Source organism: Dermacentor albipictus, chromosome 5 (assembly GCF_038994185.2).
Source record: "Dermacentor albipictus isolate Rhodes 1998 colony chromosome 5, USDA_Dalb.pri_finalv2, whole genome shotgun sequence".
Taxonomy (NCBI): Eukaryota; Metazoa; Arthropoda; class Arachnida; order Ixodida; family Ixodidae; genus Dermacentor; species Dermacentor albipictus.
In genome coordinates, this window is record NC_091825.1 from 172,050,727 (window position 1) to 172,076,264 (window position 25,538).

Below are 25,538 nucleotides of genomic sequence, written 5' to 3' on the forward strand. Positions count from 1 at the left end.
ACACTGGGACTGCATGGCTTGGCTTTTGATGTAGTCAGTAAACTTTATGATAAATATGTTGCACAAAGGTACAGAATTTACATGGACAATCTTTATAATTCGAAGCACCTTTTCGGACACCTCCTTCAGTGCAAAACGCTGGCATGTGGAACAATGAGAAAAGACCGTCGAGACTTCCCTGGCGATCTGAAAAATTTAATATGGGAAAAGAAAGCTCAATGTGGAGACATTCGTTCGGTCAGGGAAGAAAATGTCTTGTTTCTTCAGTGGAAGCACCATTGGGCTCTAAGTCAGAAAAGTGGGCAACAAATGGAGCGAGAGGCCCATAAAAAAGCCCTTATTGGTGCATGAGTACAACGCAGGTATGCTGGGGGTTGACAAATCTGATTAGATCATTGGCACATACAATGTCCTTCGTAAATGTGTGCGCTGGTGGAAGACGCTCTTTTTCCACTGCATAGATATCACTCATGTAAATAGTTTTGTTCTACTTCAATAGCATCGCAATGAGCACCCCGACACTTCTGAGTTACGTCTGAGTGCCCGCTTTGACCAGCTTTCTTTTCGAGAGATGCTCTTCAAGCAAATTTTGAATCTTGATATTGATCAACCAGCTAGCATATCTTATCTGCCACCCGACTGGATTTGCCACAAGCCTGAGAAGGTTGACAACCAAAGAAACTGCAAGCAATGCTGTGAGAATACCAAGAAAGAAGTAAGACAAACATTTTTTGCAGCACCTGTGAAACGCACCTTTGTTTTACCACTACGCGCAACTATTTTGCTGATTGGTGCATGTGTCATGAGCGCTGAGGTCAAGGGTCGTTTAAATATGTGCTTTCTTACCTAGAGTGCTCAAATTTGCAGGAATCGTACCTGAGGACACGGACAATCATTTGTATATTCCAGTTTATTTTTATTCTATGTGTAGGGAAGTATAGCGGCAATTTCGTATCTTCGCATGTATGATTTCCTTCCTTTTCTTCAACTTTCAGCAATAAACTATCGAGTAATGTGGCAGTGCTTACTTTGTATTTTATTACATTGGAAAGGCAAAACAATCAGCTACATTGTCATATATAACAATTCATTGTGCAGCAAAATGTTCCCAAGAAAAAAGATATGTAGATGCTTAGCAAAAAATGGCTGTTTACCGTGGTAAGGAAAGAGTCAACTATATCTTAATGAACTGTGCCCTAATTAAATATAGCCTAATTAAATTTGCCTTAATTAACTTCGCCTTAATTAACCTACAGGTTGTCTGTTAGTCTTCAACCAAGGGTCAAGTATTCGACTTTTTCAAGTGCCTTAATTAACTTCGCCTATTTAACCCCAAAGGTAATGGGTTTGACTCCTACCAGAGGTCGTTGGTATGGCTTGTGACCTTCACAATGTTAATTGGAATCCATTGCAGATATGGTCAGTTCGCCCATATCTCCCATTGGGTTCAATTGCCTCCAAAAGTTGAGGGTTGGACTCTCAACATTTGTTATGGCAATTGGGATCCAATTTGGAGATATGGTGGGTATGCCACATCTCCAAGTGGGTTCAAATCTTACTAAAGGTCCTGGGTTCGAGTGCCTTAATTAACTATATTGAATTAACTGTGCCTTAATTAAATTTTCCTTATTTAACACCACAGGTCGAGCTGACGCTTCTTCTTTGCCTTGGCTTCATGCTTTCTTATAAAGAAATTGATGGCCTGATTCGTCTTAACACTAAAGGTCTTGGGTTCACCTCCCATCAAAGGTCGAAGGTTCGACTCCCACCAAAGGTAGTGGGTCTTAATTGAATGTGCCTTAGGTAAAAACACAGGTAGTCGGTGGGACTCTCACCAAATGTCGAGGGTTCGACTCCCTATGAATTTTGGTGCCATAATGCCAGATGGCTTAATGCTGGGTATCATGTTTTTGTCCCACGAAGAAAGTTTATTGTACATTTGTTCCCCTCTATTTGCGTGTTAAATTGAATATCTTTCATTCCATCGACTGTAGGAGAGTACTGCTGATCAGCTCAAGTCAACAAAGTTGCTTTGCTAATGTATCTTAGCGATTCCAGCATTGAGCAGTTACGTAAGAAACATGTCTCTGCTCCAGTGCTATCACTTCAGAGTGCCTGGTTCTGGAATTTTTGCTTGGGAATTTTAGAGGAATGTTACTAAAGTGCAACGACCTTTCTGTTGAGGGGTTTCATACAGATACAAGTTGAGGTTAAATGTTGTAGTGCAAAAATTCGGGGGATAGTGACAGTAATACCCCAGTCACATGAGCATGCCAAAGGTCCTTTGAAGTTAAGGAGCATTGAGTTTTCAAAGGCACATTAGTTCAAGGGATATGTGTCGGTGCTACACAGTCTCCACAATGTCTCCGTTGAAGCTTTTAACAGAAACTGCAATGTATCCTTAGCGCTGCTATCGCCTCGAGAGTAATAAAAAGATATGGCCCAAATGAATCTTATAATAAATTTGTCATATTTTTTTCAGCAATATTTATTTTTTCTAGTACATAGAAACATCAAAACGAAATGCACGCATAGTAAAGGCATTACTTTACCAAATAGAGATGTATTTATTGTAATCATGGCCACCATGTTTACCGCTTCGTACACTGCATGTTGGCGTCAATTATTCGTTGTTGCCCTTGCTTCAGCTGCTTTGTTTCGTTCCTTATGGCTAGGCAGCAGTAGGTACGCGTAAACGCGGTTAAATAAGGAATTACAAAACTGAAGTGACGAGGGAAGAAGACACGCAGAAAAAAGCAGAGGAGACTGGGATGCCTAGCAGCTGCTAACCAAAGAACCTAATCGCACATGCAACCCGTGTTGTGTCGATGTTGCTGCTGACGACAGGCCGTGCCGGCGCTGCTGTACCGGCGCTTTCATGGTGGAGATTGCGGATGTCACGAAAGTGTTTAGTGCTTTAGTAATAATATTCAGTACCTATAAGCTTGTTCTGAAGAGGTAAAATGTTAACTTCCATATCTTTAGACATTTTTTTTCTGCTGTTGGACGCCCTCTAGGCTCGAGAGTATTCCCTTGAGGTTTCAAAGGATGAACGCATACTCTTTTGACTCAAAGCTTCCTTCCAGTAGGGCTCCTTTGCTGTGCCTGTGTGACAGCACGCATTCTCCCTTGAAGTAAAGGATCTTTGGTTCAAAGGACTTTGAAAGTGCCCGTGTGACTGTGATATAAGAGGCGATATGCCGTGTTAGACATGAAATGCGAAGCTCCTGCATTTTGCACTATGCTGTCAGTGCTGCAGTCAGCTGGTCTTGCAAATGTATTACTGTTCTGGATTGCAGCTCCTGCAGCCACTGGTTCGGTTGCGGCAGGCCTGCTGCCATCCTCGTGCTGTACGGGGTGCCTTCCTACCAATGAGGACTGAGTAAGTGGGCAGCTACAAGCTGCATGGTCTCAGGCTTTCACAGTCTCCAGTTAGTTCTCAAGTGAAGGTCTCCAGACTTTGCAGCCAGCAACTATGTTTCTAAAATCTGCTAAGCTCTTGCTGTTAACCCCCCATTTTTAGTTCTTTGGATGGCATGGCCACAGGAACATGCATTGTGCCTAGAATAGCGCAAGTCATGCCCTTTCTGGCATCATCTAAATAGTCTTAGCATGTGGTATATGGCACTATGCTTTAATAAATGGGAAAGAATGTGGAAATATGTGTGCTGCCAGAAATTATTTTGTTAAATACTTTCTGTCATAAAAGCTACCAGGAGAACGGGCTCACAGCCAGACTGGGCATAAGCCTGCATCAAGGGCACTCAATTGCACCAGCACTGAGCTTGACGGGATATTTAGGGATCAGTCAGATCAAAAGGCATGTCAGTATATTTGCGAGTGTAGCTGCATCAGACGATTTCAGCTTCTCAAAAGAGGAATTCTAAGCCTGAGAACTTCTAGTACTGTGCTACCTCAGTCATATAGCAATGCAACTAGAACAGCATGATTCAGATCATAATCATTTCCTGCTGCGCAGCAAGAAATTTTTGCTGAGTCCACAATCTGTGTAGTGGTTCGATTGCAACATCTGCCTTGTGCCATTCTTTGACTGGAGGTGATGCATTGCTTGGGAGGCCTAGAGACGATATCCTTCTTGTCTCTTCTAGTGTGCTGCAGGGCAGTGTACTGGGTCATTCGATGTTTTTAATGTATGTACAGTAGAATCTCGTTGATACGATTCTAGGTAATACATTTTTCGGGATAATGCATCTCTTTTTTCCTGGCCAACACCCCATAGGAGCAATACATTTCTATACGGTTGATATAATCGCATTTTTGCCTGAAATTGGATAATATGACTGCAAAGTGGTATTTCTGAAACTTGTAGCTTTATATTCATGCATACTAGATTAAATTACACTCCAACGACCCAGGAACGTGTTAAGGGCCGGCCAGGCTTGTGGAAAAAGTGCGCCACGAAAGCTACCGCGAAGTAGGTTTTTCGTGCCGCGGGTGGGATCAGTCCTGGACTGATTTAAATTGCAGCACAGTGGCATACGAGCCGCGAGTGAAGGAGACAAAGGGATCAGTCCTGGACTGATTTAAATTGTGGCACAGTGGCACACGAGCCGCGAGTGAAGGAGACAAATAAGAGCTGCCCCTTCAACGATGAAAGCGCGGGAAACGTGTCATGCGGACCTGCCCGCCACTATTTTCGTACTCACGTCTAGTATCATCTGCTTGCTTCAGCTGTCGCTTGCGCGATGGTGATGACTAATATGACGGAACCGAAGGAGGGGGTGACAGCTGCGGCGACCAGTGCTCAACTGCTGGGGACGCGCTCACAGAATTAGACACCCTTTGGGACCTCATCGCAAATGCTCATTTTAGGAAATGGTGGCTTCTTTATTTGACTTCCAAAAGAACTTGTTTTCGGACATTGAAAAAAAGTGGATGCAGTTCCACTCAACGTAAAAGCTGTAGGAAGTACGGAGCAGTGATTTGCCACTGTTTTCCATGTGTTGTTGTTGTGAGTACCCTGTGCTTCAAGTGCCCGCTGTTGCTCGAACCGTGCCAACTGTTTGGCGTCCATGGCGAGAAAGACCGGCTCTTTGTTTGCAGGGTCTATTCAGAGAGGCGGTGGCACTTGACGAGTTTTGGTATCAGACTAGGTGCTGTGGCGCTCTCTCTTGACTAGTTTCGATATCAGCCTGGGTGCGTGATGCCCAAGAGGCTGTGGTGCCCTCTCTTGACTAATTTCAGTATCGGGCTGAGTGCTGTAGCGCACTCTCTTGGCTAGTTTCGATATCAGCCTGAGGGCGTGATGCCCAAGGGGCTGTGGTGCCCTCTCTTGACTAGTTTCAATATCAGCGTGGGTGCGTGATGCCCAAGAGGCTATGGTGTCCTCTACTGACTAGTTTCGGTATTAGCCTAGGTGCTGTGGCACTCACTCTTGACTAGTTTCGATAACAGCCTGAGTGCGTGATGCCCAAGAGACTGTGGTGCCCTCTCTTGAATAGTTTCGGCATCAGCCTAGGTGCTGTGGCGCTCTCTCTTGACTAGTTTCGACATTGGCCTGGGTGCTTGACGCCCAAGAGCTGTAGTGCCCTCCCTTGACTAGTTTTGGTATCGGGCTGGGTGCTGAGCACCCTCTCTTGGCTAGTTTCGGCGTCAGCCTGGGAGTGTGACGCCCAAGAGGCTATGGTGCCCTCTCTTGACTAGTTTCGATATCAGCCTGGGTGCGTGATGCCCAAGAGGCTGTGGTGCCCTCTCTTGACTAGTTTTTGTATCAGCCTAGGTGCTGTGGCGCTCTCTCTTGGCTGGTTTTGATATCAGCCTGGGGGTGTGACGCCCAAGAGGCTGTGGTGCCCTCTCTTGACTACATAGAGTTACTATACTGACCCTAGAGGACAAGCTACCCATAGGGCCCATGCATTGATATTGGTAACCTGAAGAGCGCCGCCATGTTGCTACGCGCTGAGGTTGCCAGCTCCTGAGACGCTTGCTAGGCTTGGTGACAGTAGTCAGTTTTAATCCGTAGCAGCGTAGCAGCATGGCGTCTCGCTTGTAGTGTCGTGAAGTGGTGTGCGTGCAGCCGTGTGTTTGGGCTTTATAAGTTGGTTCTTTTTTCTATGTTGCGGAATGGTGTGGTCCATGTTGGCCGTGCAGGTGGCAGTTATGCAATCGAAGGGTGATCTTGTTGAAGTTTCCGGCGCTGTGCAGTTTTCAGCGGTCACGCCTATTGCAGTAGTGTCACTCGACGAGGTTACGAGCTCGAAGCTGTGGTCAAATTCCTTGTTGGCGTTCCATAATTCTCTTTGCATGGGCACGGTATGTTGCAAAAGCCGCTTTCGCGATATATCGTCGCAACAATAGATCTTTTTTTTTTAAATTATTATTATAAGTAATGATCCAGCTGTAGCTCCCCTGGCACGCACAGCGGTGCCTCGCGAGATCGAGATACATTAAAGGCACCTGCGCCCATGATATTTCTTTTACCTTGGTGCAGTGAGCACGATTAACCAGAATAATATGGGGGACATCCGGTGCAGTCGCGAATGCGAGTCATGGCATATGTAGCTCGCGTCGTTGGCCGTATGTAGTAATATCAGAGTTACTTGTATGAACTTTCTGCATAATACGCTTTGTTACGGTACCCTAACGGAATGGGTCTAGAGGACGGTGTTGGTACATTTTTTGTACCGGCCTAATCCTATACACGCCTCCCCCCCCACTACAAACACGCACACATACCCCCTTTTTTTTCTATATGTATACATACAATTCCTTGCCATGACAGATTGACCAGTTCAAGATGTCAACTTGTCAGTAACTGTCATAGGAATCACTGTAATAAACACAATTACATGCTCGGATTGTTTACTTTCAGTTTTTATTGTAACACTGAGGACTACATAGAACCTTATTTTGTATATGTGAGAGAAGTATGTGCATATCACAAGCTTAAGCCAATGTGCGATACACAGACAAAGCAGCTGCTACAACATAAACTGCATTGAGGGCCACACAACACATACATAATTAAAGGTGCAAAACATAGGGGGAAGCTTCAAAATACGCTATGTAGCACTGCAAAGTATATCAAGCGGGCCCACGTCGTCTTCCTCCTCCTCAGTGCAGCCACACTGTGGCGGCTGTTCCGTCGCATCAACCCCGGCAGTAGAAGCACCGTCCCGGTGCTTAATCTACACATCCGCGGTTGAAGGTGTGTGGTATGGCTATAGTCTCGCCACGTGAACGATGTCACTTGCTACGACGATGACGCTGAGAGGTCGGCGGGGATGACTTCATACGTGACATCGGTCACTTGTCGCTCCACACGGTATGGGCCAGTGTAGCGCGACAGCAGCTTTTCATAAAGGCCCACACGTCCAATGGGTGACCAGAGAAGCACCAGAGAATCCGGAGTAAAGTGCACGTCGCGATGGTGGCAATCATAGAGGCGTCTCTGATTCTCCTGTGAAGCCTCGAGACGGGTGTGGGCGAGCTGGCGTGCGTGGTCGGCGTGTGCGATCACGTTGCGGGTGTATTCAGTGGCTGAATGCTTGGCCGAGGGCAACAAAGTGTCTAAGGGCAACGCGGGTTCTCGGCCATACAAGAGATAGAATGGTGAATAGCCGGCGGTGTCGTGACGCGATGAATTATACGCGAACGTCACATATGGTAAGTGAAGATCCCAGTCGTGGTGGTCGGTCGCGACATACTTCGAAAGCATGCCGCTGATAGTCTGGTTGAAGCGCTCCGTGAGGCCGTTAGTCTGTGGGTGGTAGGATGTGCTAAACTTGTGCTTCGTCGAGCAGGAGCGGAGGATGTCCTCGACGATTGCCGACAGAAAGCTGCGGCCACGGTCAGTGAGTAATTGGCGCGGAGCACCGTGCACTAAAATTATGTCATAGAGCAGAAAGTCAGCAACGTCGGTAGCACAACTTGTCGGGAGGGCTCTGGTGATTGCGTACCACGTAGCATAATCAGTAGCGACGGCGACCCATTTATTTCCACAGCCAGAGAGAGGAAACGGTCCATGCAGGTCTAAGCCAACACGGAAAAAGGGTTCCGGTGGGATGTCAGTCAGCTGGAGACATCCAGTTGGAGGTGTGGAGGGCTTTTTCCGGCGATGACAGGGCTCACAAGCGGCAACGTAGCGCCGCACAGAGCGGGCGAGACCCGGCCAAAAGAATCGACGTCGTACACGGTCGTATGTGCGCGGGACACCCAAGCGTCCAGCCAAGGGAGCATCATGAAGTTGTTGGAGGACAGTTGGACGCAGGTGCGATGGAATTACGAGTAGAAGGTCAAGGCCATGTGGATCGAGATTGCGGCGGTATAATGTCCCCTCCTTCAGGAGAAACATCCGGAGAGAGGCGTCGCCAGGCGTTGACTCCAGATGGTTGATGAAGGCTTGTAATGAAGGATCGCGGCGTTGCTTGTTGCCGATTTCAAGCAACTGGGACACAGAGAAAACACAAGCGATGGCGTCCGCATCAGTTGGTTCGTCGACGGGGTAGTGGGATAAACAATCGGCATCCTGGTGCAAGTGTCCCGTCTCATATACCATGGAGAAGGTATATTCTTGCAGGCGTAACGCCCAGCGAGTGAGTCGTCCCGTGGGGTCCTTAAGCAAGGATAGCCAGCAGAGCGCGTGGTGATCAGTGATGACACAGAAGGGGCGTCCATGCAAGCATAGACGAAACTTCGCAACAGCCCACACAAGAGCGAGGCACTCGCGCTCTGTGATTGAATGATTGCGCTCGGTGTATGATAGAAGTCGGCTGGCATAGGTTATAATGCGATCATGTCCATGCTGGCGTTGTGCTAACACTGCTCCTATGCCATGACCACTGGCATCAGTTCGAACTTCCGTTGAGGCAGATGGGTCAAAGTGGGCCAGAATTGGAGGCGTGGTAGGAGAGTAGTGAGCTGTGAAAAAGATGCGGCATGGTCAGGTCCCCAAGAAAATGGGGCGTCTTTCTTCAAGAGGTCGGTAAGGGGATGGGCGATGGTCGCAAAATCCTTCACAAAGCGTCGGAAATAAGAGCATAGCTCTACGAAACTACGAACGTCCTTGGTAGACTTCGGAACAGGAAAGTTTGTGATGGCGTGAATCTTGTCTGGATCAGGTCTCACGCCTCTGGCGTCCACGAGGTGTCCAAGGACGGTGATTTGGTGGCGAGCGAAGTGACATTTTGACGAGGTCAACTGGAGACCGGCGCAGTGGAACACATCAAGAATCGCTGAAAGACGGTCTAGATGCGTGTAAAATGTGGCCGAATAAACGATGACGTCGTCCAGATAGCACAAACAGGTGGACCACTTGAACTCCTGAAGCAAAGAGTCCATCATTCGTTCGAAGGTGGCGGGTGCGTTACAGAGACCGAAAGGCATCATCTTGAACTGATAAAGGCCATCAGGGGTAACAAATGCAGTCTTCTCTCTGTCCATGTCGTCGACGGATATCTGCCAGTATCCGGACCGTAAGTCGATAGAAGAAAAATAGGTGGCACCGTAAAGGCAGTCTAGAGTGTCATCAATACATGGCAAAGGGTACACGTCCTTTTTTGTGATTTTGTTCAGGTGGCAATAATCTACACAAGAATGCCACGTTCCATCCTTCTTTTTGACAAGTACGACGGGAGAAGCCCAGGACTGCAGGAAGGCTCGATAATGTCCTTTGCAAGCATCTTTTTGACTTCCTGTTGGATAACAGCTTGTTCTGACGCAGAAACACGATATGTACGTCGGTGAATAGGGTTCGCATCGCCAGTGTTTATGCGATGGGTCACGACAGACGTTTGACCTAAGGGTCGATTGTCAAAGTAAAAAATGTCGTGATAGCCTTCAAGAACGTGGCAAAGAGCTTCAGCTTGAGCAGGTGGAAGGTCAGAGGAGACCATCTTCTTAATGTCGACGTCAGTACCGTGCGATGATGTCACGGTATGGGCTGAGCTGTGACGATCTTCCACTGTGAATGACTCAATCTCATCCTGCAAAGCGCTAATTATAGCCAATGAAATCCCCTGAGGCAGAACTTGCATGGTTAGCGCGAAATTGACAAGGGGAAGGCAGGTGCGGTTGCCTGTAATTGTCAGCACAGTGTGCGGCACGGTAACACCATGTGTAAGTATAACTGCCGGAACTGGTGCGACCACGTAATTACTGTCAAGTACAGCTGGTGAGGACAACAAGTCGACGTGTGTCACAGATTTAGGCGGTAGGCGAATAACATCCATGCAGCTCAAACGGCTTGGAGGCGGGTCCACAGGGCTGGCAAGAAGAGGCAAGTCAAGGCGTAGGGAGCCGCCCGAACAGTCAATGAGGGCAGAATGATTGGCAAGGAAATCCAGACCAAGAATGAGTCCTTGAGGGCAATGCTCGATGACGGTGAAGAGAACGACGGTGTGTCTCTCAGCAATGGTGAGTCGGGCAGACCACATGCCAACCATAGCGACCGTCCCTCCGTCAGTGACTTGTACAACTCGGTTCAGGGCGGGCGTCAGAACTTTCTTGAGCCGACGGGAAAGAGCAGCACTCATAATGGACACATGCGCCCCGGTGTCAATCAACGCGCACACAGGAACATTGTCGACGAGAACGTCCAAAAGATTCTTGTTCGTAGGTAATGTGAAGCGAAGATTTCGTGCTAATGTCGTCATTGCAGCTTCAGCTCCAGAAGCTGCACTGTCTAGTTTTCCGGTCGTGGTGCGGCGAGTAGGTCTTAGAAGGAGCACGGTGTGACGGGGCGAGCGAGATTAACGACGGGAGGAAGAAGGCGAGCGGGAGTAGCGGGGTCGTGTCAAAGGCGTCGCAGGGTCAGATGATGGGGTGGGCATAGAAGGGGTGAAGGAAAAGGATGCGCTGGAGGGGCGACGGTGGTAATCAGGAGAATAGCGTGTCGGAGAAGTCCAGTGGCTGCGGCAGTGGCGAGCGACATGTCCAATGCATCGGCAGTTAAAACAGATCGGCTTGTCGTCCACGGTTCACCATTCGGAGGGGTTGCGCTGTCCATAAGAGGAGTAAGAAAAGTGCGGTGGGGACGTGCTTGGAGACAAAGGTTCCGAGCGTACGGGACGAATGGATTGCACGCCAACATTGGACAACTCTTGACAGACGACCGCCTGGATCAAGGAGATTGTCACCGGAGAATGTTCAGGTAACGGGAATGAAGGGGCCACCGGTTGTGCCGCTTCGACCTCACGACGAATGATGCGGGTCAAGTTGTCACATCGCAACGGCTGGTGGAAGAGATCATCACAGGATGACGTAGCAGCTGTGTTGGGAAGTCGCATGATGTGCTGGGATACCCGGCGGCTTTTAGCATGCTCGAGACGGCGGCACTTCTTGAGGATTGTATCTATGCTGGTGACGTTTGTAAACACCAGTAAATTGAAGGCGTCGTCAGCAATGCGTTTGAGGACGTGATTAACCTTATCGTCCTCAGACATGGTCGGGTCAGCCTTGGCACAAAGGGCCAAGACGTCGAGAATGTACGACACGTAGGACTCGGTCGACGTCTGTACACGTGTGGAAAGGGCTTTCTTGGCATTGACTTGGCGACCGAACGGATTGCCAAAAAGGTTGCGGAGCTTCTCTTTGAAGAGATCCCAGCTCGAGATCTCCTCTTTGTGAGTCTGGAACCATGCAAGTGGAGCTCCGTCGAGGTAAAAAAGAACGTTCGCAAGCATAATAGTCGGATCCCACCTGTGACTGGTGCTGACACATTCATATAAGCGGAGCCAGTCGTCAACGTCAGGACTGCCGGCTCCGTTGAAAACACCAGGATCCCGAGGGGGGGAAACGGCGACGTAGGTCGGGGCTGCAGGCGGAGACGGTTGTGTAGATGATGTCCCGCCAGCAGGAGCCAAAGTTGCACTGTCGCCGTTGCGACCGTTGCGAAGCTCCATGACGGGTACGGGGAACGTCCACCTCCACCAAATTAATGTTACGCGTAGCTGAAGTCCAATGCTATATGGACTTTATTTACAGAGATGCTAACGGAAGGCCAAAATGGCGACGCTATATCAAGCGGGCCCACGTCGTCTTCCTCCTCCTCAGTGCAGCCACACTGTGGCGGCTGTTTCGTAGCAATATATTGTATGTGTACAATAAATGTTTGAAAAAAGAATGCATCAATGTCCCGTTTGCCTTCAAGTTTATTATCAGGTTCAAGTTTACTGAAGTTTATTATGAGCTTGTGTACAACAGGAATCTGCTGACACACCCACAGTGAAGGTGGCTGTTCGAGGTGTGCTGGCTGCCTCAGTGTAAGAAAAAGAAAGAAATTGGGTGAATGTCGACACCAGTGCCACTGCTTCTTGCCTCTGACCTGCACGTGCCTCGGCGGCATCTTTGTGCACAAGTGAGCTGGTGTGGCAAGGCATAGGAGTCATCCGAGAGAAAGAGTATCGTTTACAAATGGCTGTTCACATTGCCTGTCGCTTTCCCTGAAATGTTCCCTTGGTGACTAGAGTGACACACCCGCGTTCAAGGTGGCCGTTCGAGGTGTGCTGGCTGCCTAAACGAAAGAAAAAGAAAGAAATTAGATGAATGTCGATACCAGTGCCATTGCTTCTTGCCTCTTACCTGCATTTGCCTCCATGTCCTCTTGGCTTATGGAGTCTGTATGAGGGAGCTGCTGTGGCTAGGCGTAGGCATTGTCTAAGCAAAAAGAAAAGGCCATTCAAATGGGGAATTATGGAAATAAATGCAGTTGTTGTGTTTGCTTCTTGCACTCTTCTTGCCTAAAAGTTTTCAGACATAATGTCCAGAACACACCAGCACTTTGACTGCTTCTGCTTTTTACCTGCAGGTGTTGCTGCGAGATCCTTAGTATGGCTGCATGCAGCATTGTAACACTTGGTGGAGGCATTTGAAGTGGTAGCCAAAAATATGAAGAATTATCCTTGCCTGCATGAATGCTTTCAATTTCTAAATGCAGTGTTAACTATCACTATTAGTGCAAGGCCCCGCAGATCTATGCGGCAAGTGCCATAGCTCGAAACTGAATTTTTCCTTTAGTGTTTCACAAGGCGTCTGATATGTCCACATTAGATGTGATGTGCTTCTTTTTATTTATCCCAGTGTGGAGAGAGCATCACTAAATTTTTTATTTTTGCGTGTCTTGTTTTTTGGTTTATTTCTGAATTTATCAAGCAGCAGTCTCATGATGCTAAAGCGACTTATGTAATGTCAATCATCAGCTTTTGTTTTGCAGAAAAACAACGCATTTCCTGGCCCATTGTTTGACATCCCCTCACTCGCATAATTTTGCAGAGTATTCTATCTGTATTGACTTGCTTGACTTCCACTAGTATTGCATTTTGAAATAGCATTCTTTCCTTAATATCATTCGACGCTTCTCATAATTTCTGTACCTTGGGCTTCTGATACTATGCATTCACCATTCTTGCTTGTTGTGAAATGCCTTCTTTATTTTAGAGCTTAAATTTTACCTTTTGAACACACAGAAGGGCTTGCCATTGCAAATCTGCATATCTGCATAACAGGGAAACATGTTTCATTAAACATTTGCAAAATCCAATTGAAGATTGATGAATGCAGCTTGCAGTGTGATTCAACTGAATGAGCCATAAAGTAAGTCATCTCACTTGGTAAATTGAAGCATATATTAGTGTGATGTTCAAGACATGTTACGCTAACGTGGTGGGGTCTGTAGCTTATAGAGCAAAATAATCGGTGCGCGAGAAAAAAAAAATTATTTTGGCATACCCCTTGTACACACTGATATAAGGAAAATGAGCTGGAGCTGTCCACATGATCTACTTGCTTTACCTGCGAGTATGGTCAACAAAAGCGTGTCTCAGCTGCTTAGTGGTATTGTGTCAGTATTGCATATGTGCCTGTTGTCTAAAATAATTGAATTTTGAAAATGCTCGTAGGGATCTGATGTGCATATCTGCAGTTTATGGATACATGTAAAAGACTCAGCATCAAGTGCAAGTGTACGGTCCCACAGGCCCGGAGTCGATCATGCAAATAGATTCGCTGCACAAATTTGTGACCAGAGCAGATATGCCACATGAAATGGGATGCAAGGAAGTGTTGAAAATATTACACAGTTAATAAAACGCCTACGCTATTAATATGTGGGTTCATGCGCTCAATTTCCTCTTGATTGCTTCGTGGAACAGAAATACTCGGCATCGGGCTGTTTTTCTACTGTGGCGCGTTTGTAGAAGCATGATTGTTCAAAGTGTAACAATTACTCAGATTCTGTGACTTGTTTGTAGATTCGCCAGTACAATTCCGGTGCGCTGGTCTGCCTGTCCAGCAATTTCCTACTGAAGGGAAACCTACAAATAAAAACACCACTCTGCATGTAGAAAAATGCTCTACTGTGACGCTTCTCAAACGATTGTGATGCATCACAAGAGCTGTCTGCTCGCGTGATGTTCTGAACAAGAAGATACATTCGTTTACTTACATGTGAAGGTATATGCCAGACCACTTCGGGGCTTTGGTGGCACATAAGGCACGAATGTGCCATAGTGTCCGATGTCGACGCGCGATCGCATGTAAAACCTAAACTGTACGAAACTATGATGCATCCAAAAAAAGATATTCGAAACCAAAATTCGTGTCATCTTTTATTGCATGAATGCATACATCGTGATTTACATAAGTCACGAACTTAGCGATCGCTTTCTGTAAAGTTAATGTTGACGCACCACCTTCATAAAGCCATCAGGTATGCGTTTTTAAATGACAAAGCATAAGGTGACCTGTACTTTTTTTCAGCTCTTTCAATAATAACTGCACTGGCCACATTGACCAGTAGCAACAGGGCAGCACCCTAGAGGTTCCCAGTTTTCCGGCCCAGCTTTTCCTCTAGAGTTGTTCTACTAACTCTATGCTTGACTAGTTTCGATGTCAGCCTGGGTGCGTGATGCACAAGAGGCTGTGGTGCCCTCTCTTGACTAAAATTGGTATTGGGCTAGGTGCTGTCACGCCCTCCCTTGACTAGTTTCGGTATCAGCCTAGGTGCTGTGGCGCTCACTCTTGACTAGTTTCGATATCAGCCTGGATGCGTGATGCCCAAGAGGCTGTGGTGCCCTCTCTTGACTAGTTTCAATATCAGCCTAGGTGCTTGGTGCTCTCTCTTGACTAGTTTCGATATCAGCCTGGATGCGTGATGCCCAAGAGGCTGTGGTGCCCTCTCTTGACTAGTTTCAATATCAGCCTGGGTGCGTGATGCCCAAGAGGCTGTGGTGCCCCCTCTTGACTAGTTTCGCTATCGGGCTTGGTGCTGTAGCGCCCTCTCTTGGCTAGTTTCGATATCAGCCTGGGAGTGTGACACCCAAGAGGTTGTGGTGCCCTCTCTTGACTAGTTTCGGTATCAGCCTAGGTGCTGTGGCGCTCTCTCTTGACTAGTTTCGATATCAGCCTGGATGCGTGATGCCCAAGAGGCTGTGGTGCCCTCTCTTGACTAGTTTCGGTATCATCCCAGGTGCTGTGGTGCTCTCTCTTGAGTAGTTTCGATATCAGTCTGTGTGCGTGATGCCCAAGAGGCTGTGGTGCCCTCTCTTGACTAATTTCAGTATCGAGCTGGGTGCTGTAGCGCCCTATCTTGGCTAGTTTCGGCATCAGCCTGGAGTGGGTGACGCCCAAGAGGCTGTGGTGCCCTCTCTTGACTAGTTTCAGTATCACCCTCGCTGCGTGACGCCCCTCTTAAAACAGTTGCACCCTTTGGGGTGTATATTTGTCCCACAACAATAATCATAATCTGCCTTGCTTGCGCTACCTTTCTTGAAAATGCTGCACTCGCAATTTTTTTGTCGAGAATGCTATGTCACGCTGATAACACATATGCCGTTCGTGACTTGGAAGTGTACTGGGCTTGTACCATTAAAGAAAGGAAATGCAGGCAACAAAGATGGTGATTATTGTTGTGGGACAAGATATGCCCCAAAGGGTGTAAACTTTTTTAAGAGTGAAGAGGTTGTGGTGCCCTTTCTTGAGTAGTTTCTGTATTGCCTGGGTGCCTGACGCCCAAGAGGCTGTGGCACCCTCTCTTGACTAGTTTCAGTATCAGCCTGGGTGCTGTGGTGCCCTCTCGACTAGTTTTGGTATCAGCCTGGGTGCGTGATGCCCAAGAGGCTGTGGAGCCCTCTCTTGAATAGTTTCGGTATCAGCCTAGGTGCGTGACACTCGAGAGGCTGTGGCGCCCTCTCGACAAGTTTCTGTATCAGCCTGGGTGCTGTGGCGCCTTCTCTTGACTAGTTCCGGTATCATCCTGAGTGCGTGACACCCAATGATGGTGGACGGACGACAACCTGGGCCCCTAAAGTGCTCCGCACTTAAAAGAAAGTTCAGCGAAAACTGATGAGCTGTATTAAAGTTTCTGACTGAAAGTGTGTTGGCTGCGGTTCGTGTGATGTTGAGGGATGCTGCTGTGGATAACGCTCGTGTTATGCGAAGCAGTATTACTGAATGCCACAGAAAGATTTGTCAGAGAGATTGTAACTAAGTAAGCCTGTGTTCTTACTTTTTGGAGCTTGCTTTGGATAAAACGATTATTGGGTGATACATTTTATTTTTTGTTTCCCGCAAAGATTTTATCAACGAGATTCCAGTGTAGATGACTTTATAGAATTAATGTCTCACTGTGTGTAAAATTTTTTGCAGGTTACTGTATTATATATAAAGAAATGCCATATTTACTCGAATCTAAGCCAACCCCGATTCTAAGCCGACCCCCTAAAGTCCGAATCCAACAAAAAAATATATATTACCTCGAATGTAGGCCGAACAAAAAAAGCGAGGACAGCGTTCACAAAATGCAAACAGCATTTATTGAATCTGCACGTGCAGAGCTCATTCAACGTCGTCGTCGCTGCTAGACTTGTCCCTGTGTTCCTTGTCACTGTCACCTTCAAACAGTGCACCATCTTCAGCACCGTCAAGCGCATTAGATATGCTGCACTTTGTAAAGGCGCGCACGATCAAAGTACCTGGGATGTCGTCCCCCGCTACAACTACCCAGCCCGTCCGAACAAAGTCGGCCAAAACTGTCTCCACTTCGTGGTGACAACCTTTCTTTGGTCCGCTAAATGCCGTCCTCATTGCGGCGCATGCAAAAAGCTGCTATCGCTGTCCTCTCCAACGACGGACATTTTTCTTGTCAACACTGAAGTCCTGCCCAGCTTGAAGGTTCGACGATGCCTCTGCGGCTATCACAACTTTTCGCTTGAAAGCGGCACTGTAGTGGCATCTCCTGCTTGGTGCCATCGCAATAACACCATGCCGCACACCAATACGGCCGACATGACAGGTCAAAATGGCGACCTCGCTTGTGTATGGTTGGCTACTGGCACGGCTAGTAGCAGCTGCGATACTGACTTTTCTAGATGGCGCTAGCTATGCACCATATTTAGCAGTTTCAATGAAAAACTGGCACGTTTTTTAAAATCCTCGAATCTAAACCAACCCTAGAGTGTAGATATGATTATTTGAAAAAAAACTATCGGCCTAGATTCGAATAAATATAGTATTTTGCGAAAGTGACCACGCTGTTTTACAGGACCAATTGTTAAAGGTTGAGAAGTGGTGTCAAACACAGGACATGGAAGTTACTGTCAAAAAATTGTCTTACCAAGTATCACATGCAAAGTACACCCTAGTATTTATGCCTATACACATTGCAATCAAGAAATAGTACAAGTAACTGAACACAAATATTTAAGTGTTACATTCTCTTCGAAATTTTCCTGGTCAGCTCATGTATCTGACAATTGTGCATCAGCCTTTAGGAAGTTGTGTTTTTATGGGGGAAATTAGGAAGAGCTCCAACAAAGCTCAGATTATTGGTATGCAATACCTACAGGGTCCATTATGAAAGTAATGCATATGATTTTATTATGACGCGACTATTCATGGCAGCACGGTAAAACTGGTCGGGAAATGTGGTGAGGGTTCTACCTTACACATGTCCACATTTGCAGTACATGGGATAGTGCCTGAGGATCTGTTAATGCACAAGGTCTGCATGAAGGTTGTGTTCAAAGTGTTGACGGAAGATCAGAAAGAACTTCTGAGTTTTGCGCTGTCAAGAATCAGTGGATTTGATTCAACATGAGCCGGACTTTCTTAACTCTGTCGTAACCGGAGACAAATCTTGGATGTTCGAGTACGACCTAGAATCGAAAAGGCAGAGCAGCGAGTTGCACACAAAATCATCCCGCCGCCCCAAGAAAGTGCAAATGAGCAAGTCTCGCATCAAAACGATGCTCGTTGTCTTCTTTGACGGCCGAGAAATCATACGTTTTGAGTTTGTATTGCAGGGAGAAACTTTCAACTGAGCCTTTTACCTGTAGGTGCTCAAGAGATTGAAACGCCGGGTTGTGCGTGTGATTACTGACATCAAGGACATGGTCAAGCTCCACCATGACAATGCTCCCAGCCACACATCCTTCATCATTACCAACTTTCTGGCCCAGAGCAACATCCCGGTGGTCCCCCATCCCCCTTACAGTCCCGACTTGGCTCCGAGCAACTTTTTTTTCATTTCCCCGACTGAAGAGAGCGCTGAAAGGAAAGCATTGGGAGACCGTGGAAACATTCAAAATCTAAACATCCAAAAGCATGTTACTGCGTTTCTGAGAAACATTGCCCTTGAGGACATTCAGGGTGCCTTCCAGGTATGGCAGACACGTCTCCATGAGTGTATTGATGCAGGGGAAGAGTGTTTAGAAGAATTTTAACTGTTTGTACAGGTCCGGTCAATAAATTTATTTTTCCCAGAGAATGCACAATACTTTTATAATGGACCCTGTACGTCAAGTCTAAACTAGAATATGCTTCCATGGTTTGGGATCCCCAAACTAGACAGGATATACAAAAGCTAGAGATATTACTAAGGAAAGCTGTCAGATTTATTTATGGGAAATATAAAAGCAGTGACTCCCCTACTAAGTGTATGTGTGATAATGACATTCCAACATTACAAATGCATAGAAGATATGCTCGCACAGCATATTTGCATAATATACTAAAAGGTAAACAAGACATACTTATAGCTTCATATGTTGAATCCTTAAGTACTTGTAGGACTTGCCACGCACATGATCATGTGCTGAAACTGATTTTTGCAAAAACAAAATGCATTTAAAAAGAGTTTTTTCCCATGGACGATTTCCGACTGGAATGCCCTTTCTAAAGATGTTTTTGATGCCACTGTCTTTTGCAAGGCACTTGAATATATACTGTTACATTAGTCTGAATTGATGTTTTTACAGGTGCAGAGATATAGCCCTGATCATTTGTTAGTGTGGATAATCATATTTCCTAGTTTTTTGTTTATTAGTGCTGTATTTCTGGCACCCATATTTTTAAAACTTATTTTTTATATCATATTCATATTTATATCATATCATCATATCATACTGCTGCTTGGGCCAATCAGTATTTTGAAACAATAAATAAATAAAAAAATAACAATCCACAGTTGTTTTTGACTTGCTGCTTAGGGGGGCCTATGATCACTATTTGGTGTTCTTATCAGTATTTCCAGCACAGCAGTACCTAACCCTTTCAGGGTCGATTTTTTTCGCCATATGCGACTGCCCAGGGTCGATTCTTTTTATTGCAGATTTAAATTCTTCAGAGGGACCTATTTCGAAAAAAATTTATGATAATTTTTCTAGGGTGAGATAATTTTTCTAAAGTGAGAAAAAAAAATTTTAGCGTTGGTATATATGTAGTTTATTCATGAATAACAGCAATAAAAAAGGAAGTAAATTTATAAGAATTAAAATTTTGATGTAATGTTATACACATAGTAGTTCAAGGCTTAGAAAATGTGCACACGAGAATATTTCCCAAGTCTCAAATGTTCCTGCTCTTACGCTAATATTTATGTCCATAGTGGAATCAATATTTATGTCCGTAGTGAATAAATCAGTGATGGTCCTTTCAATTTGTCATAAACATGTGATATGTCTATACACACATACACAATTTGACAAGCACAGGCTCCTTTGCCCTTGCCGTCACCTTTGTTTTGTGCCTATCCCTTATGTGCAAACAGAAACGAATATTCAACAATTTTGGATAGTGAATTATTGAACTGAATGAAACGGCAAAAACTGTTCAATTTGTATTCTAATTTTCTAACAAAGTGAAATGAAGAATATCTTGCAAACAGCTGAGGCTTACTGTGCAATATTATGTGCCAGCGTGACAGTTCATGTGAACTTTTCTCTCCGCAGTTCATTAACCATGGACGAATTGTTGGCATCGCTTATCAAAAAGACAACAGTGGAATGTGAAGAAGCGCATCGACGAATGGTGTCAGCTATGAATGGTAAGCACTTTTGTGATCCTATCAAGAATTCCTCTTGTTTCTCCTATGTTGTAGGTAATGAAAACAAAATGTGCACTCTTGTACAAAGTGTGAAACGGTGACCATAGTAACAAATGCACAACTTTGCCCAATGTGACGTGCTGTGACAGTTGCAGAAAAACATTTGGATCAGTGGACAAGCAATATACTCGTCATTGCTCAGTTGAAGCTGTGCTTTGTCATCAAATATTATGGTGCTTTCTCAGATGAACTTCTGGAGTCTGACCTTGAGGAGGTCAAGGGGGTCCACGCCATGTGGGCAATTCCAAATGATTAGCCCAACTTGGTCATCAAGGATGCCAAGCTGGGCTAGTTGCTTGAGCAATGTTTTGAGTAAAATGGTGCAACAACAGGACCTATAAAAAAAAGAAAAACGATAGCAAAACAACTCTGTACCTGTGTTATTTTGCTTATTTTATTATTATTTCATTGGTTCTGTTGCAGTGCTGTTTTTCTTAAAAAATTATCAAGTACCAAACATTACAGGTTTCAACATCATACTGCCTAGTACTTCCCTTTGTCAATGGCTGCATAATGATGGAACCATCTTGTTCGGCTTTAGAGGACTCCAGATTTCGCTGTCTTCAGTTGTGTCCTGTGTTTCTCTGCATGCTACTGGCTTCATTGCTTTAGGTTTGGGTTGTACGTTATGGCACACACTGCAGTGGACGTCTTCTAATGCTCGTACAGCTATGGCTTTCCTGTGGTTGGAGCTTTAATTTCCACTACACAGTCTCCAGTTGATAACTACTGTGCTACTTTCTTTTTCTCAAATGTTTATTGTTCTAATCATTTTTTGTGTTTTGCTTTCTGAGAGAAGGACAGCCAAGCACTTCTCCGATGTACACTGTGAAAGTCAACTGTGTATTAATATAACTTATTACATGACACATTGGTCATGTTTGCAAGGTACATTAGTCCAATAGGCAGCACCATTCCACTTGTTGCAGGTGTGCGACCATTATTAGGAGTCCTTGGTGTACCGTCAAAGAATGTGGGATCACATGACTGCAGCGTAGAATTATGGACTGACATGATGGCCAGCATGCCAGCGTAGAAGTGTTTATATCTTACAAAAACCACGCATGCTACACAACACAGTAAAATAGGAACAGACATGACGAGTGCTGACTAACAACTGAAGTTTATTTGAAAAAGCAAAAGTTGTAAGTGCGATGGTAAATGCATGCGGTATCTGCAAACAGACGATGGATAGCCATGTGCACTACACACGCACATGTGCTGCATCAGGTCACAGTATGAGCATCGAGATGCCTAATAAGTTTACTGGCTAGACCCCCACTCTTTTTGTTGGCTTTAAATGTCCTCTTGACGTTTGGAGTTTTTCATCTTAGCGCCTTTCTTTTTTGCTAGCTTTCCCAAAACATAGATGTTTTTTTTCCACTTCTTGTTGCAGGGCGCGTGCACACACGTGTAATTAAGCGTACTAAGCCTCATTAACAGTCTCGTGTACAAGAGGCACATAGCGAGTGAAACAAGGGCTCAGATTGCCACAGCAATGTCACGAACAGCTGTAAATGATTGTGAGTATGCTTATTGGCCTCACAATTGAAGAAAAATTTGTCCTGGTTAGGGACTCAAACCTGGGACCATCTGAGCTAACCAGGCGGCTAGCAGATTTCAGGGCGAAGTATAATTTGTCAGCAACTCAAAGCAAAGGCAAGGCTTTGACATAAGAGTTCTGTGTAAACCCGCAAGGTGGATCCACCTTGCGAGTTTCCACAGAACTCTTACGTCAAAGCCTTGTCTTGGCTTCGCGTTGTTGACAAATTCAACTTTGCCCTGCCAGCTGCTAGCCGCCTGGTTAGCTCAGATGGTAGAGCGACTGCCCCGGAAAGGCAGTGGTCCCGGGTACAAGTCCCGGACCTGGACGAATTTTTCTTCAACCGTGAGGCCTTTCTTTTGAGGAACCTGTATGGGTTTCCTTTGTAGTAGTTGCTATGTTTGGGTGGACGCCTCATTTTCCCTTAATTAATTACCTGCAGTTGAGTTAACGGAAGTCTACTGTACTGCCCATGTTTGCTGTTGGAGCGCTGGAAAGGCAATGTCAATTTTCTCACGGGACTGCAGCCACAAATTGAACAAAAATGAGCATTCCTTATACAATCACACCACATGCTGGACAATGCCAGCAATGAAAGACGCGTGCAAGCTGCACTACACTGGCATTTGTGGATTCGTTTTTGGGGAGCCCTAGTGTTGTGCTGCGGCTGCTCTTTTAAACTGGTGCTGCACGAGGTTGGAACAGCGCAAAGAACTCTTGCAGGAAGTGCAGGCAAATCGAACAGACCGTGCGTTTCAACTCGGCTGGGACAGTTATGGTGCCATCTTGTAGAGCCCTAGCTGAGTTTGCAATGCAGAGACACCACAACAGCCAGTTTTGTAAAGAAAAAACAGTCTGCCTCAAACCAGCATGATAATGGGCTTATTGGATCAATATGTGAATAAATTTCGACGTAATTTGAACACAACATGATTCCTGGGATGTGTTTCTTTATACGTGTCTTTCTCCAAGCCCTTGTTAAATGTGGTGTGACATTGAGTCGATTCTATTAATTTGAGATTTTTCAACACTATAGGCACCATGAGCATGCATTGAAAAATGGAAAGCATTTCCTTGAATTGAAATTGTTGTGAAATCAGATTTTACTAAATTTAGGTTTGACTGTATGTCAGTGGAATTGTGTGTGCAATGTGCGACTGATGCAAATTCTGTCTTCTGTGGCACTAAGTAGATAGGAGTAAGGGTAACCATGTATGAGCTGACTGACTTCCTATGTGCAAACTTGGTTCAAAAGCCACATGGAATGGGCCACATCCTGGCTCCCCACGGCCCTGGGACAAAACGCTGTCGTATTCAACAAGCAGGCCATGTACAAACCTAGAAGGATAATGATGTGCACATTGGTTGAATTCAGCCGCAAATGTTTGCTGTAGTTGATGCTGTGTAATGGAATGCACTGCAGATGTTGCTACATATATACAGTGGTAGCCATCACTTCAATGCTTTCCATTTTGGGTGAAAAAGCTATCTTCTCCATAGTACGCTTATTACTCTAGCAAGACGAATACAGTGAAACCTCGTTAAACCTTAGTTGGCCGGAGCTCGTAAAAAGTACATACGAAATTTTACCGTATTTTCGCGATTCTAAGCACCCCCCGATTCTAAGCACCCCCTTCTATTTTTGCGAAAAGATTGGGAAAAAAGTTTGCATGCGAATCTAAGCACCCCCCTATTTGTTAGGAAGCGCGCGTAGCCAAGGCCGCCAAGCGCGCTTGCTCACACTGTCATCGAGCCGGAGCCGTCGGAGTGCTGAGGTGGAACGGCGTCCGTGGCGCGAGTACGCGTACAGCGGGACTGTGCGGATGTATGGCGAAAGCTACAGAAAGCGTCCCCATCAACCATCGCAAAGTGGATTTCGGATGCGTGGAAGCGGGTCCAAGTGGACGTTGTGGTCAAATCATTTAAGAACTGCTCGATCACAAACCACTTCGACGGAACGGAAAACGACCTGCTGTGGGATACCGAGAGCGGCGGGGCGGTGTGATGAGCTCGGTGACGAAGTGGCAGTGATAGTAACTGAGCCCGACACAAGCGATGGGTTCCCTGTGTCCACCGATTTTTCTTTTGAATGTTTGCAAAATAAGATGTTATTATCGCACCCGTCTTGTCGTGATGTCGCAGCGAAAAGAAAGCGGGGGGGGGGGGGGGTCATTCTAGATTTTTTGAATCTAAGCACCCCCCCCTCACTTTGGACATCGCGATCATGAAAAAAAGGGGGTGCTTAGAATCGAGTAAATACGGTAGTACTGCTTAACCAAAATAGCATGAGATTGCCCACTTACCTGTAAAAAACGGCACTCGGAGAGAGTGCGATGGAAGGGGAAAAAACATGCAGTATTTATTCACTTCGCGCGACAATAGCGTTATTTTCATTTGATACTGCAGCAGCTTAGCAGCGATGACAGCGGCCTCGAACTTACTGAAGCTGCGAGCCAGCTTTTCAGCCAGCACCACTTCTCGGCAAACACTCGCATGGCAGATTTCTTGTTGGCATTACGTATTCTCTGTGCATGCACACAGTAGTGCGGCAGAAGTTGCGGGTCGCCTTTTTCATTGCGGGGTGCTGTTCTTGTCGCGACGATTGCATTCATGAGGCTGACGTAATGTGCAGCTTTTGCCACTGTTGGGCCTGAATCGCCCGTGCTGTCGCTTTCCATCTCGTCCTTATCACTGTCGCCAGTTGACACTTCGGCAACAACAGAGGCAATGATGGCAAAAAGCCGAACCTCGTAGCCGACATCTCTTCCCGGTTGCAGCAACGCTGCCGAGCAACTTCTTCCCATCCCAAGCGCCTTCCCATCCCAAGCGCCATCCCACACACCGTAGTCAACAGCAGATCCCTGTCGCATGCCAGCGCCGACTTTTTCGTGTCACGTTCAATAGCAAGAACGATGTCTAATTTTTCATCTATGCTGAGCACCCGCCATCTTTTTTATCCGAGCTTCGGCATGACACGAGTCCTTGATTTCACGGTGCCACAACGCTCTCTGACATGTTGCTGAAATGATGTTGATGTTCATGTGGCTTCACGCGCAAGCGCACAGGGCGCTTGGAGGCCATTGTTCCGATCTCTGAGGCTTGTTCTGCCGGGCCGCCCGATGGAGACGATGCACTGCCGTGTTTGCGCGACGAAAAGTGGAAACACTACGTGTTAACAGATACGTACGCAATGAGCTGGTACGGTTTATGCAGATACAAAACACATTATGTTCAATGGCGGCTGAGTTGGGGATTTGACTTTACTACTTTAAAATGAAACTACTGTTTAAGCGGGTACGGTTTAACGAGGTTTTACTGTACTTGTAAACAGTCACATACAGAATGATAAACTATGATAAGTTTATGCTTGTGTGGCTTGCATTCTTTTACTTATTTCTTTGTGTGCTTGTGCGTTTATGCACTTTCTCAGCATGGCATCTAAACATGATCCCCAAAGCAGTCTTACTATAACAGTTTATGCACTTTCTCAGCATGGCATCTAAACATGATCCCCAAAGCAGTCTTACTATAACAGTTTTTTTTATGTTGCAAGTTGCTCTGGGATGTTTCTAGACTAAGGCCAGTTGCACTGATTTTGTCTATAAGACAGGTGGCCCACTGGCTATGCCAACCTTGTCTTAAATATTTCGAGGAGTA

At 46.0% G+C, this 25,538-nt stretch overlaps 1 protein-coding gene across 7 annotated transcripts in view; it reads left to right on the forward strand.

The window, feature by feature from the left end:
* LOC135916679 (E3 ubiquitin-protein ligase SHPRH) overlaps positions 1 to 25,538 on the forward strand; it is a 375,022-nt gene that overhangs the window by 160,283 nt on the left and 189,201 nt on the right. For all 7 annotated transcript variants that reach the window (XM_065450123.2, XM_065450124.2, XM_065450125.2 and 4 more), the window contains exons 11-12: positions 3,300 to 3,382; positions 20,184 to 20,278. In XM_065450123.2, coding sequence (XP_065306195.2) covers positions 3,300 to 3,382; positions 20,184 to 20,278 — 178 coding nt within the window. The remainder of the gene's footprint in view (positions 1 to 3,299; positions 3,383 to 20,183; positions 20,279 to 25,538) is intronic.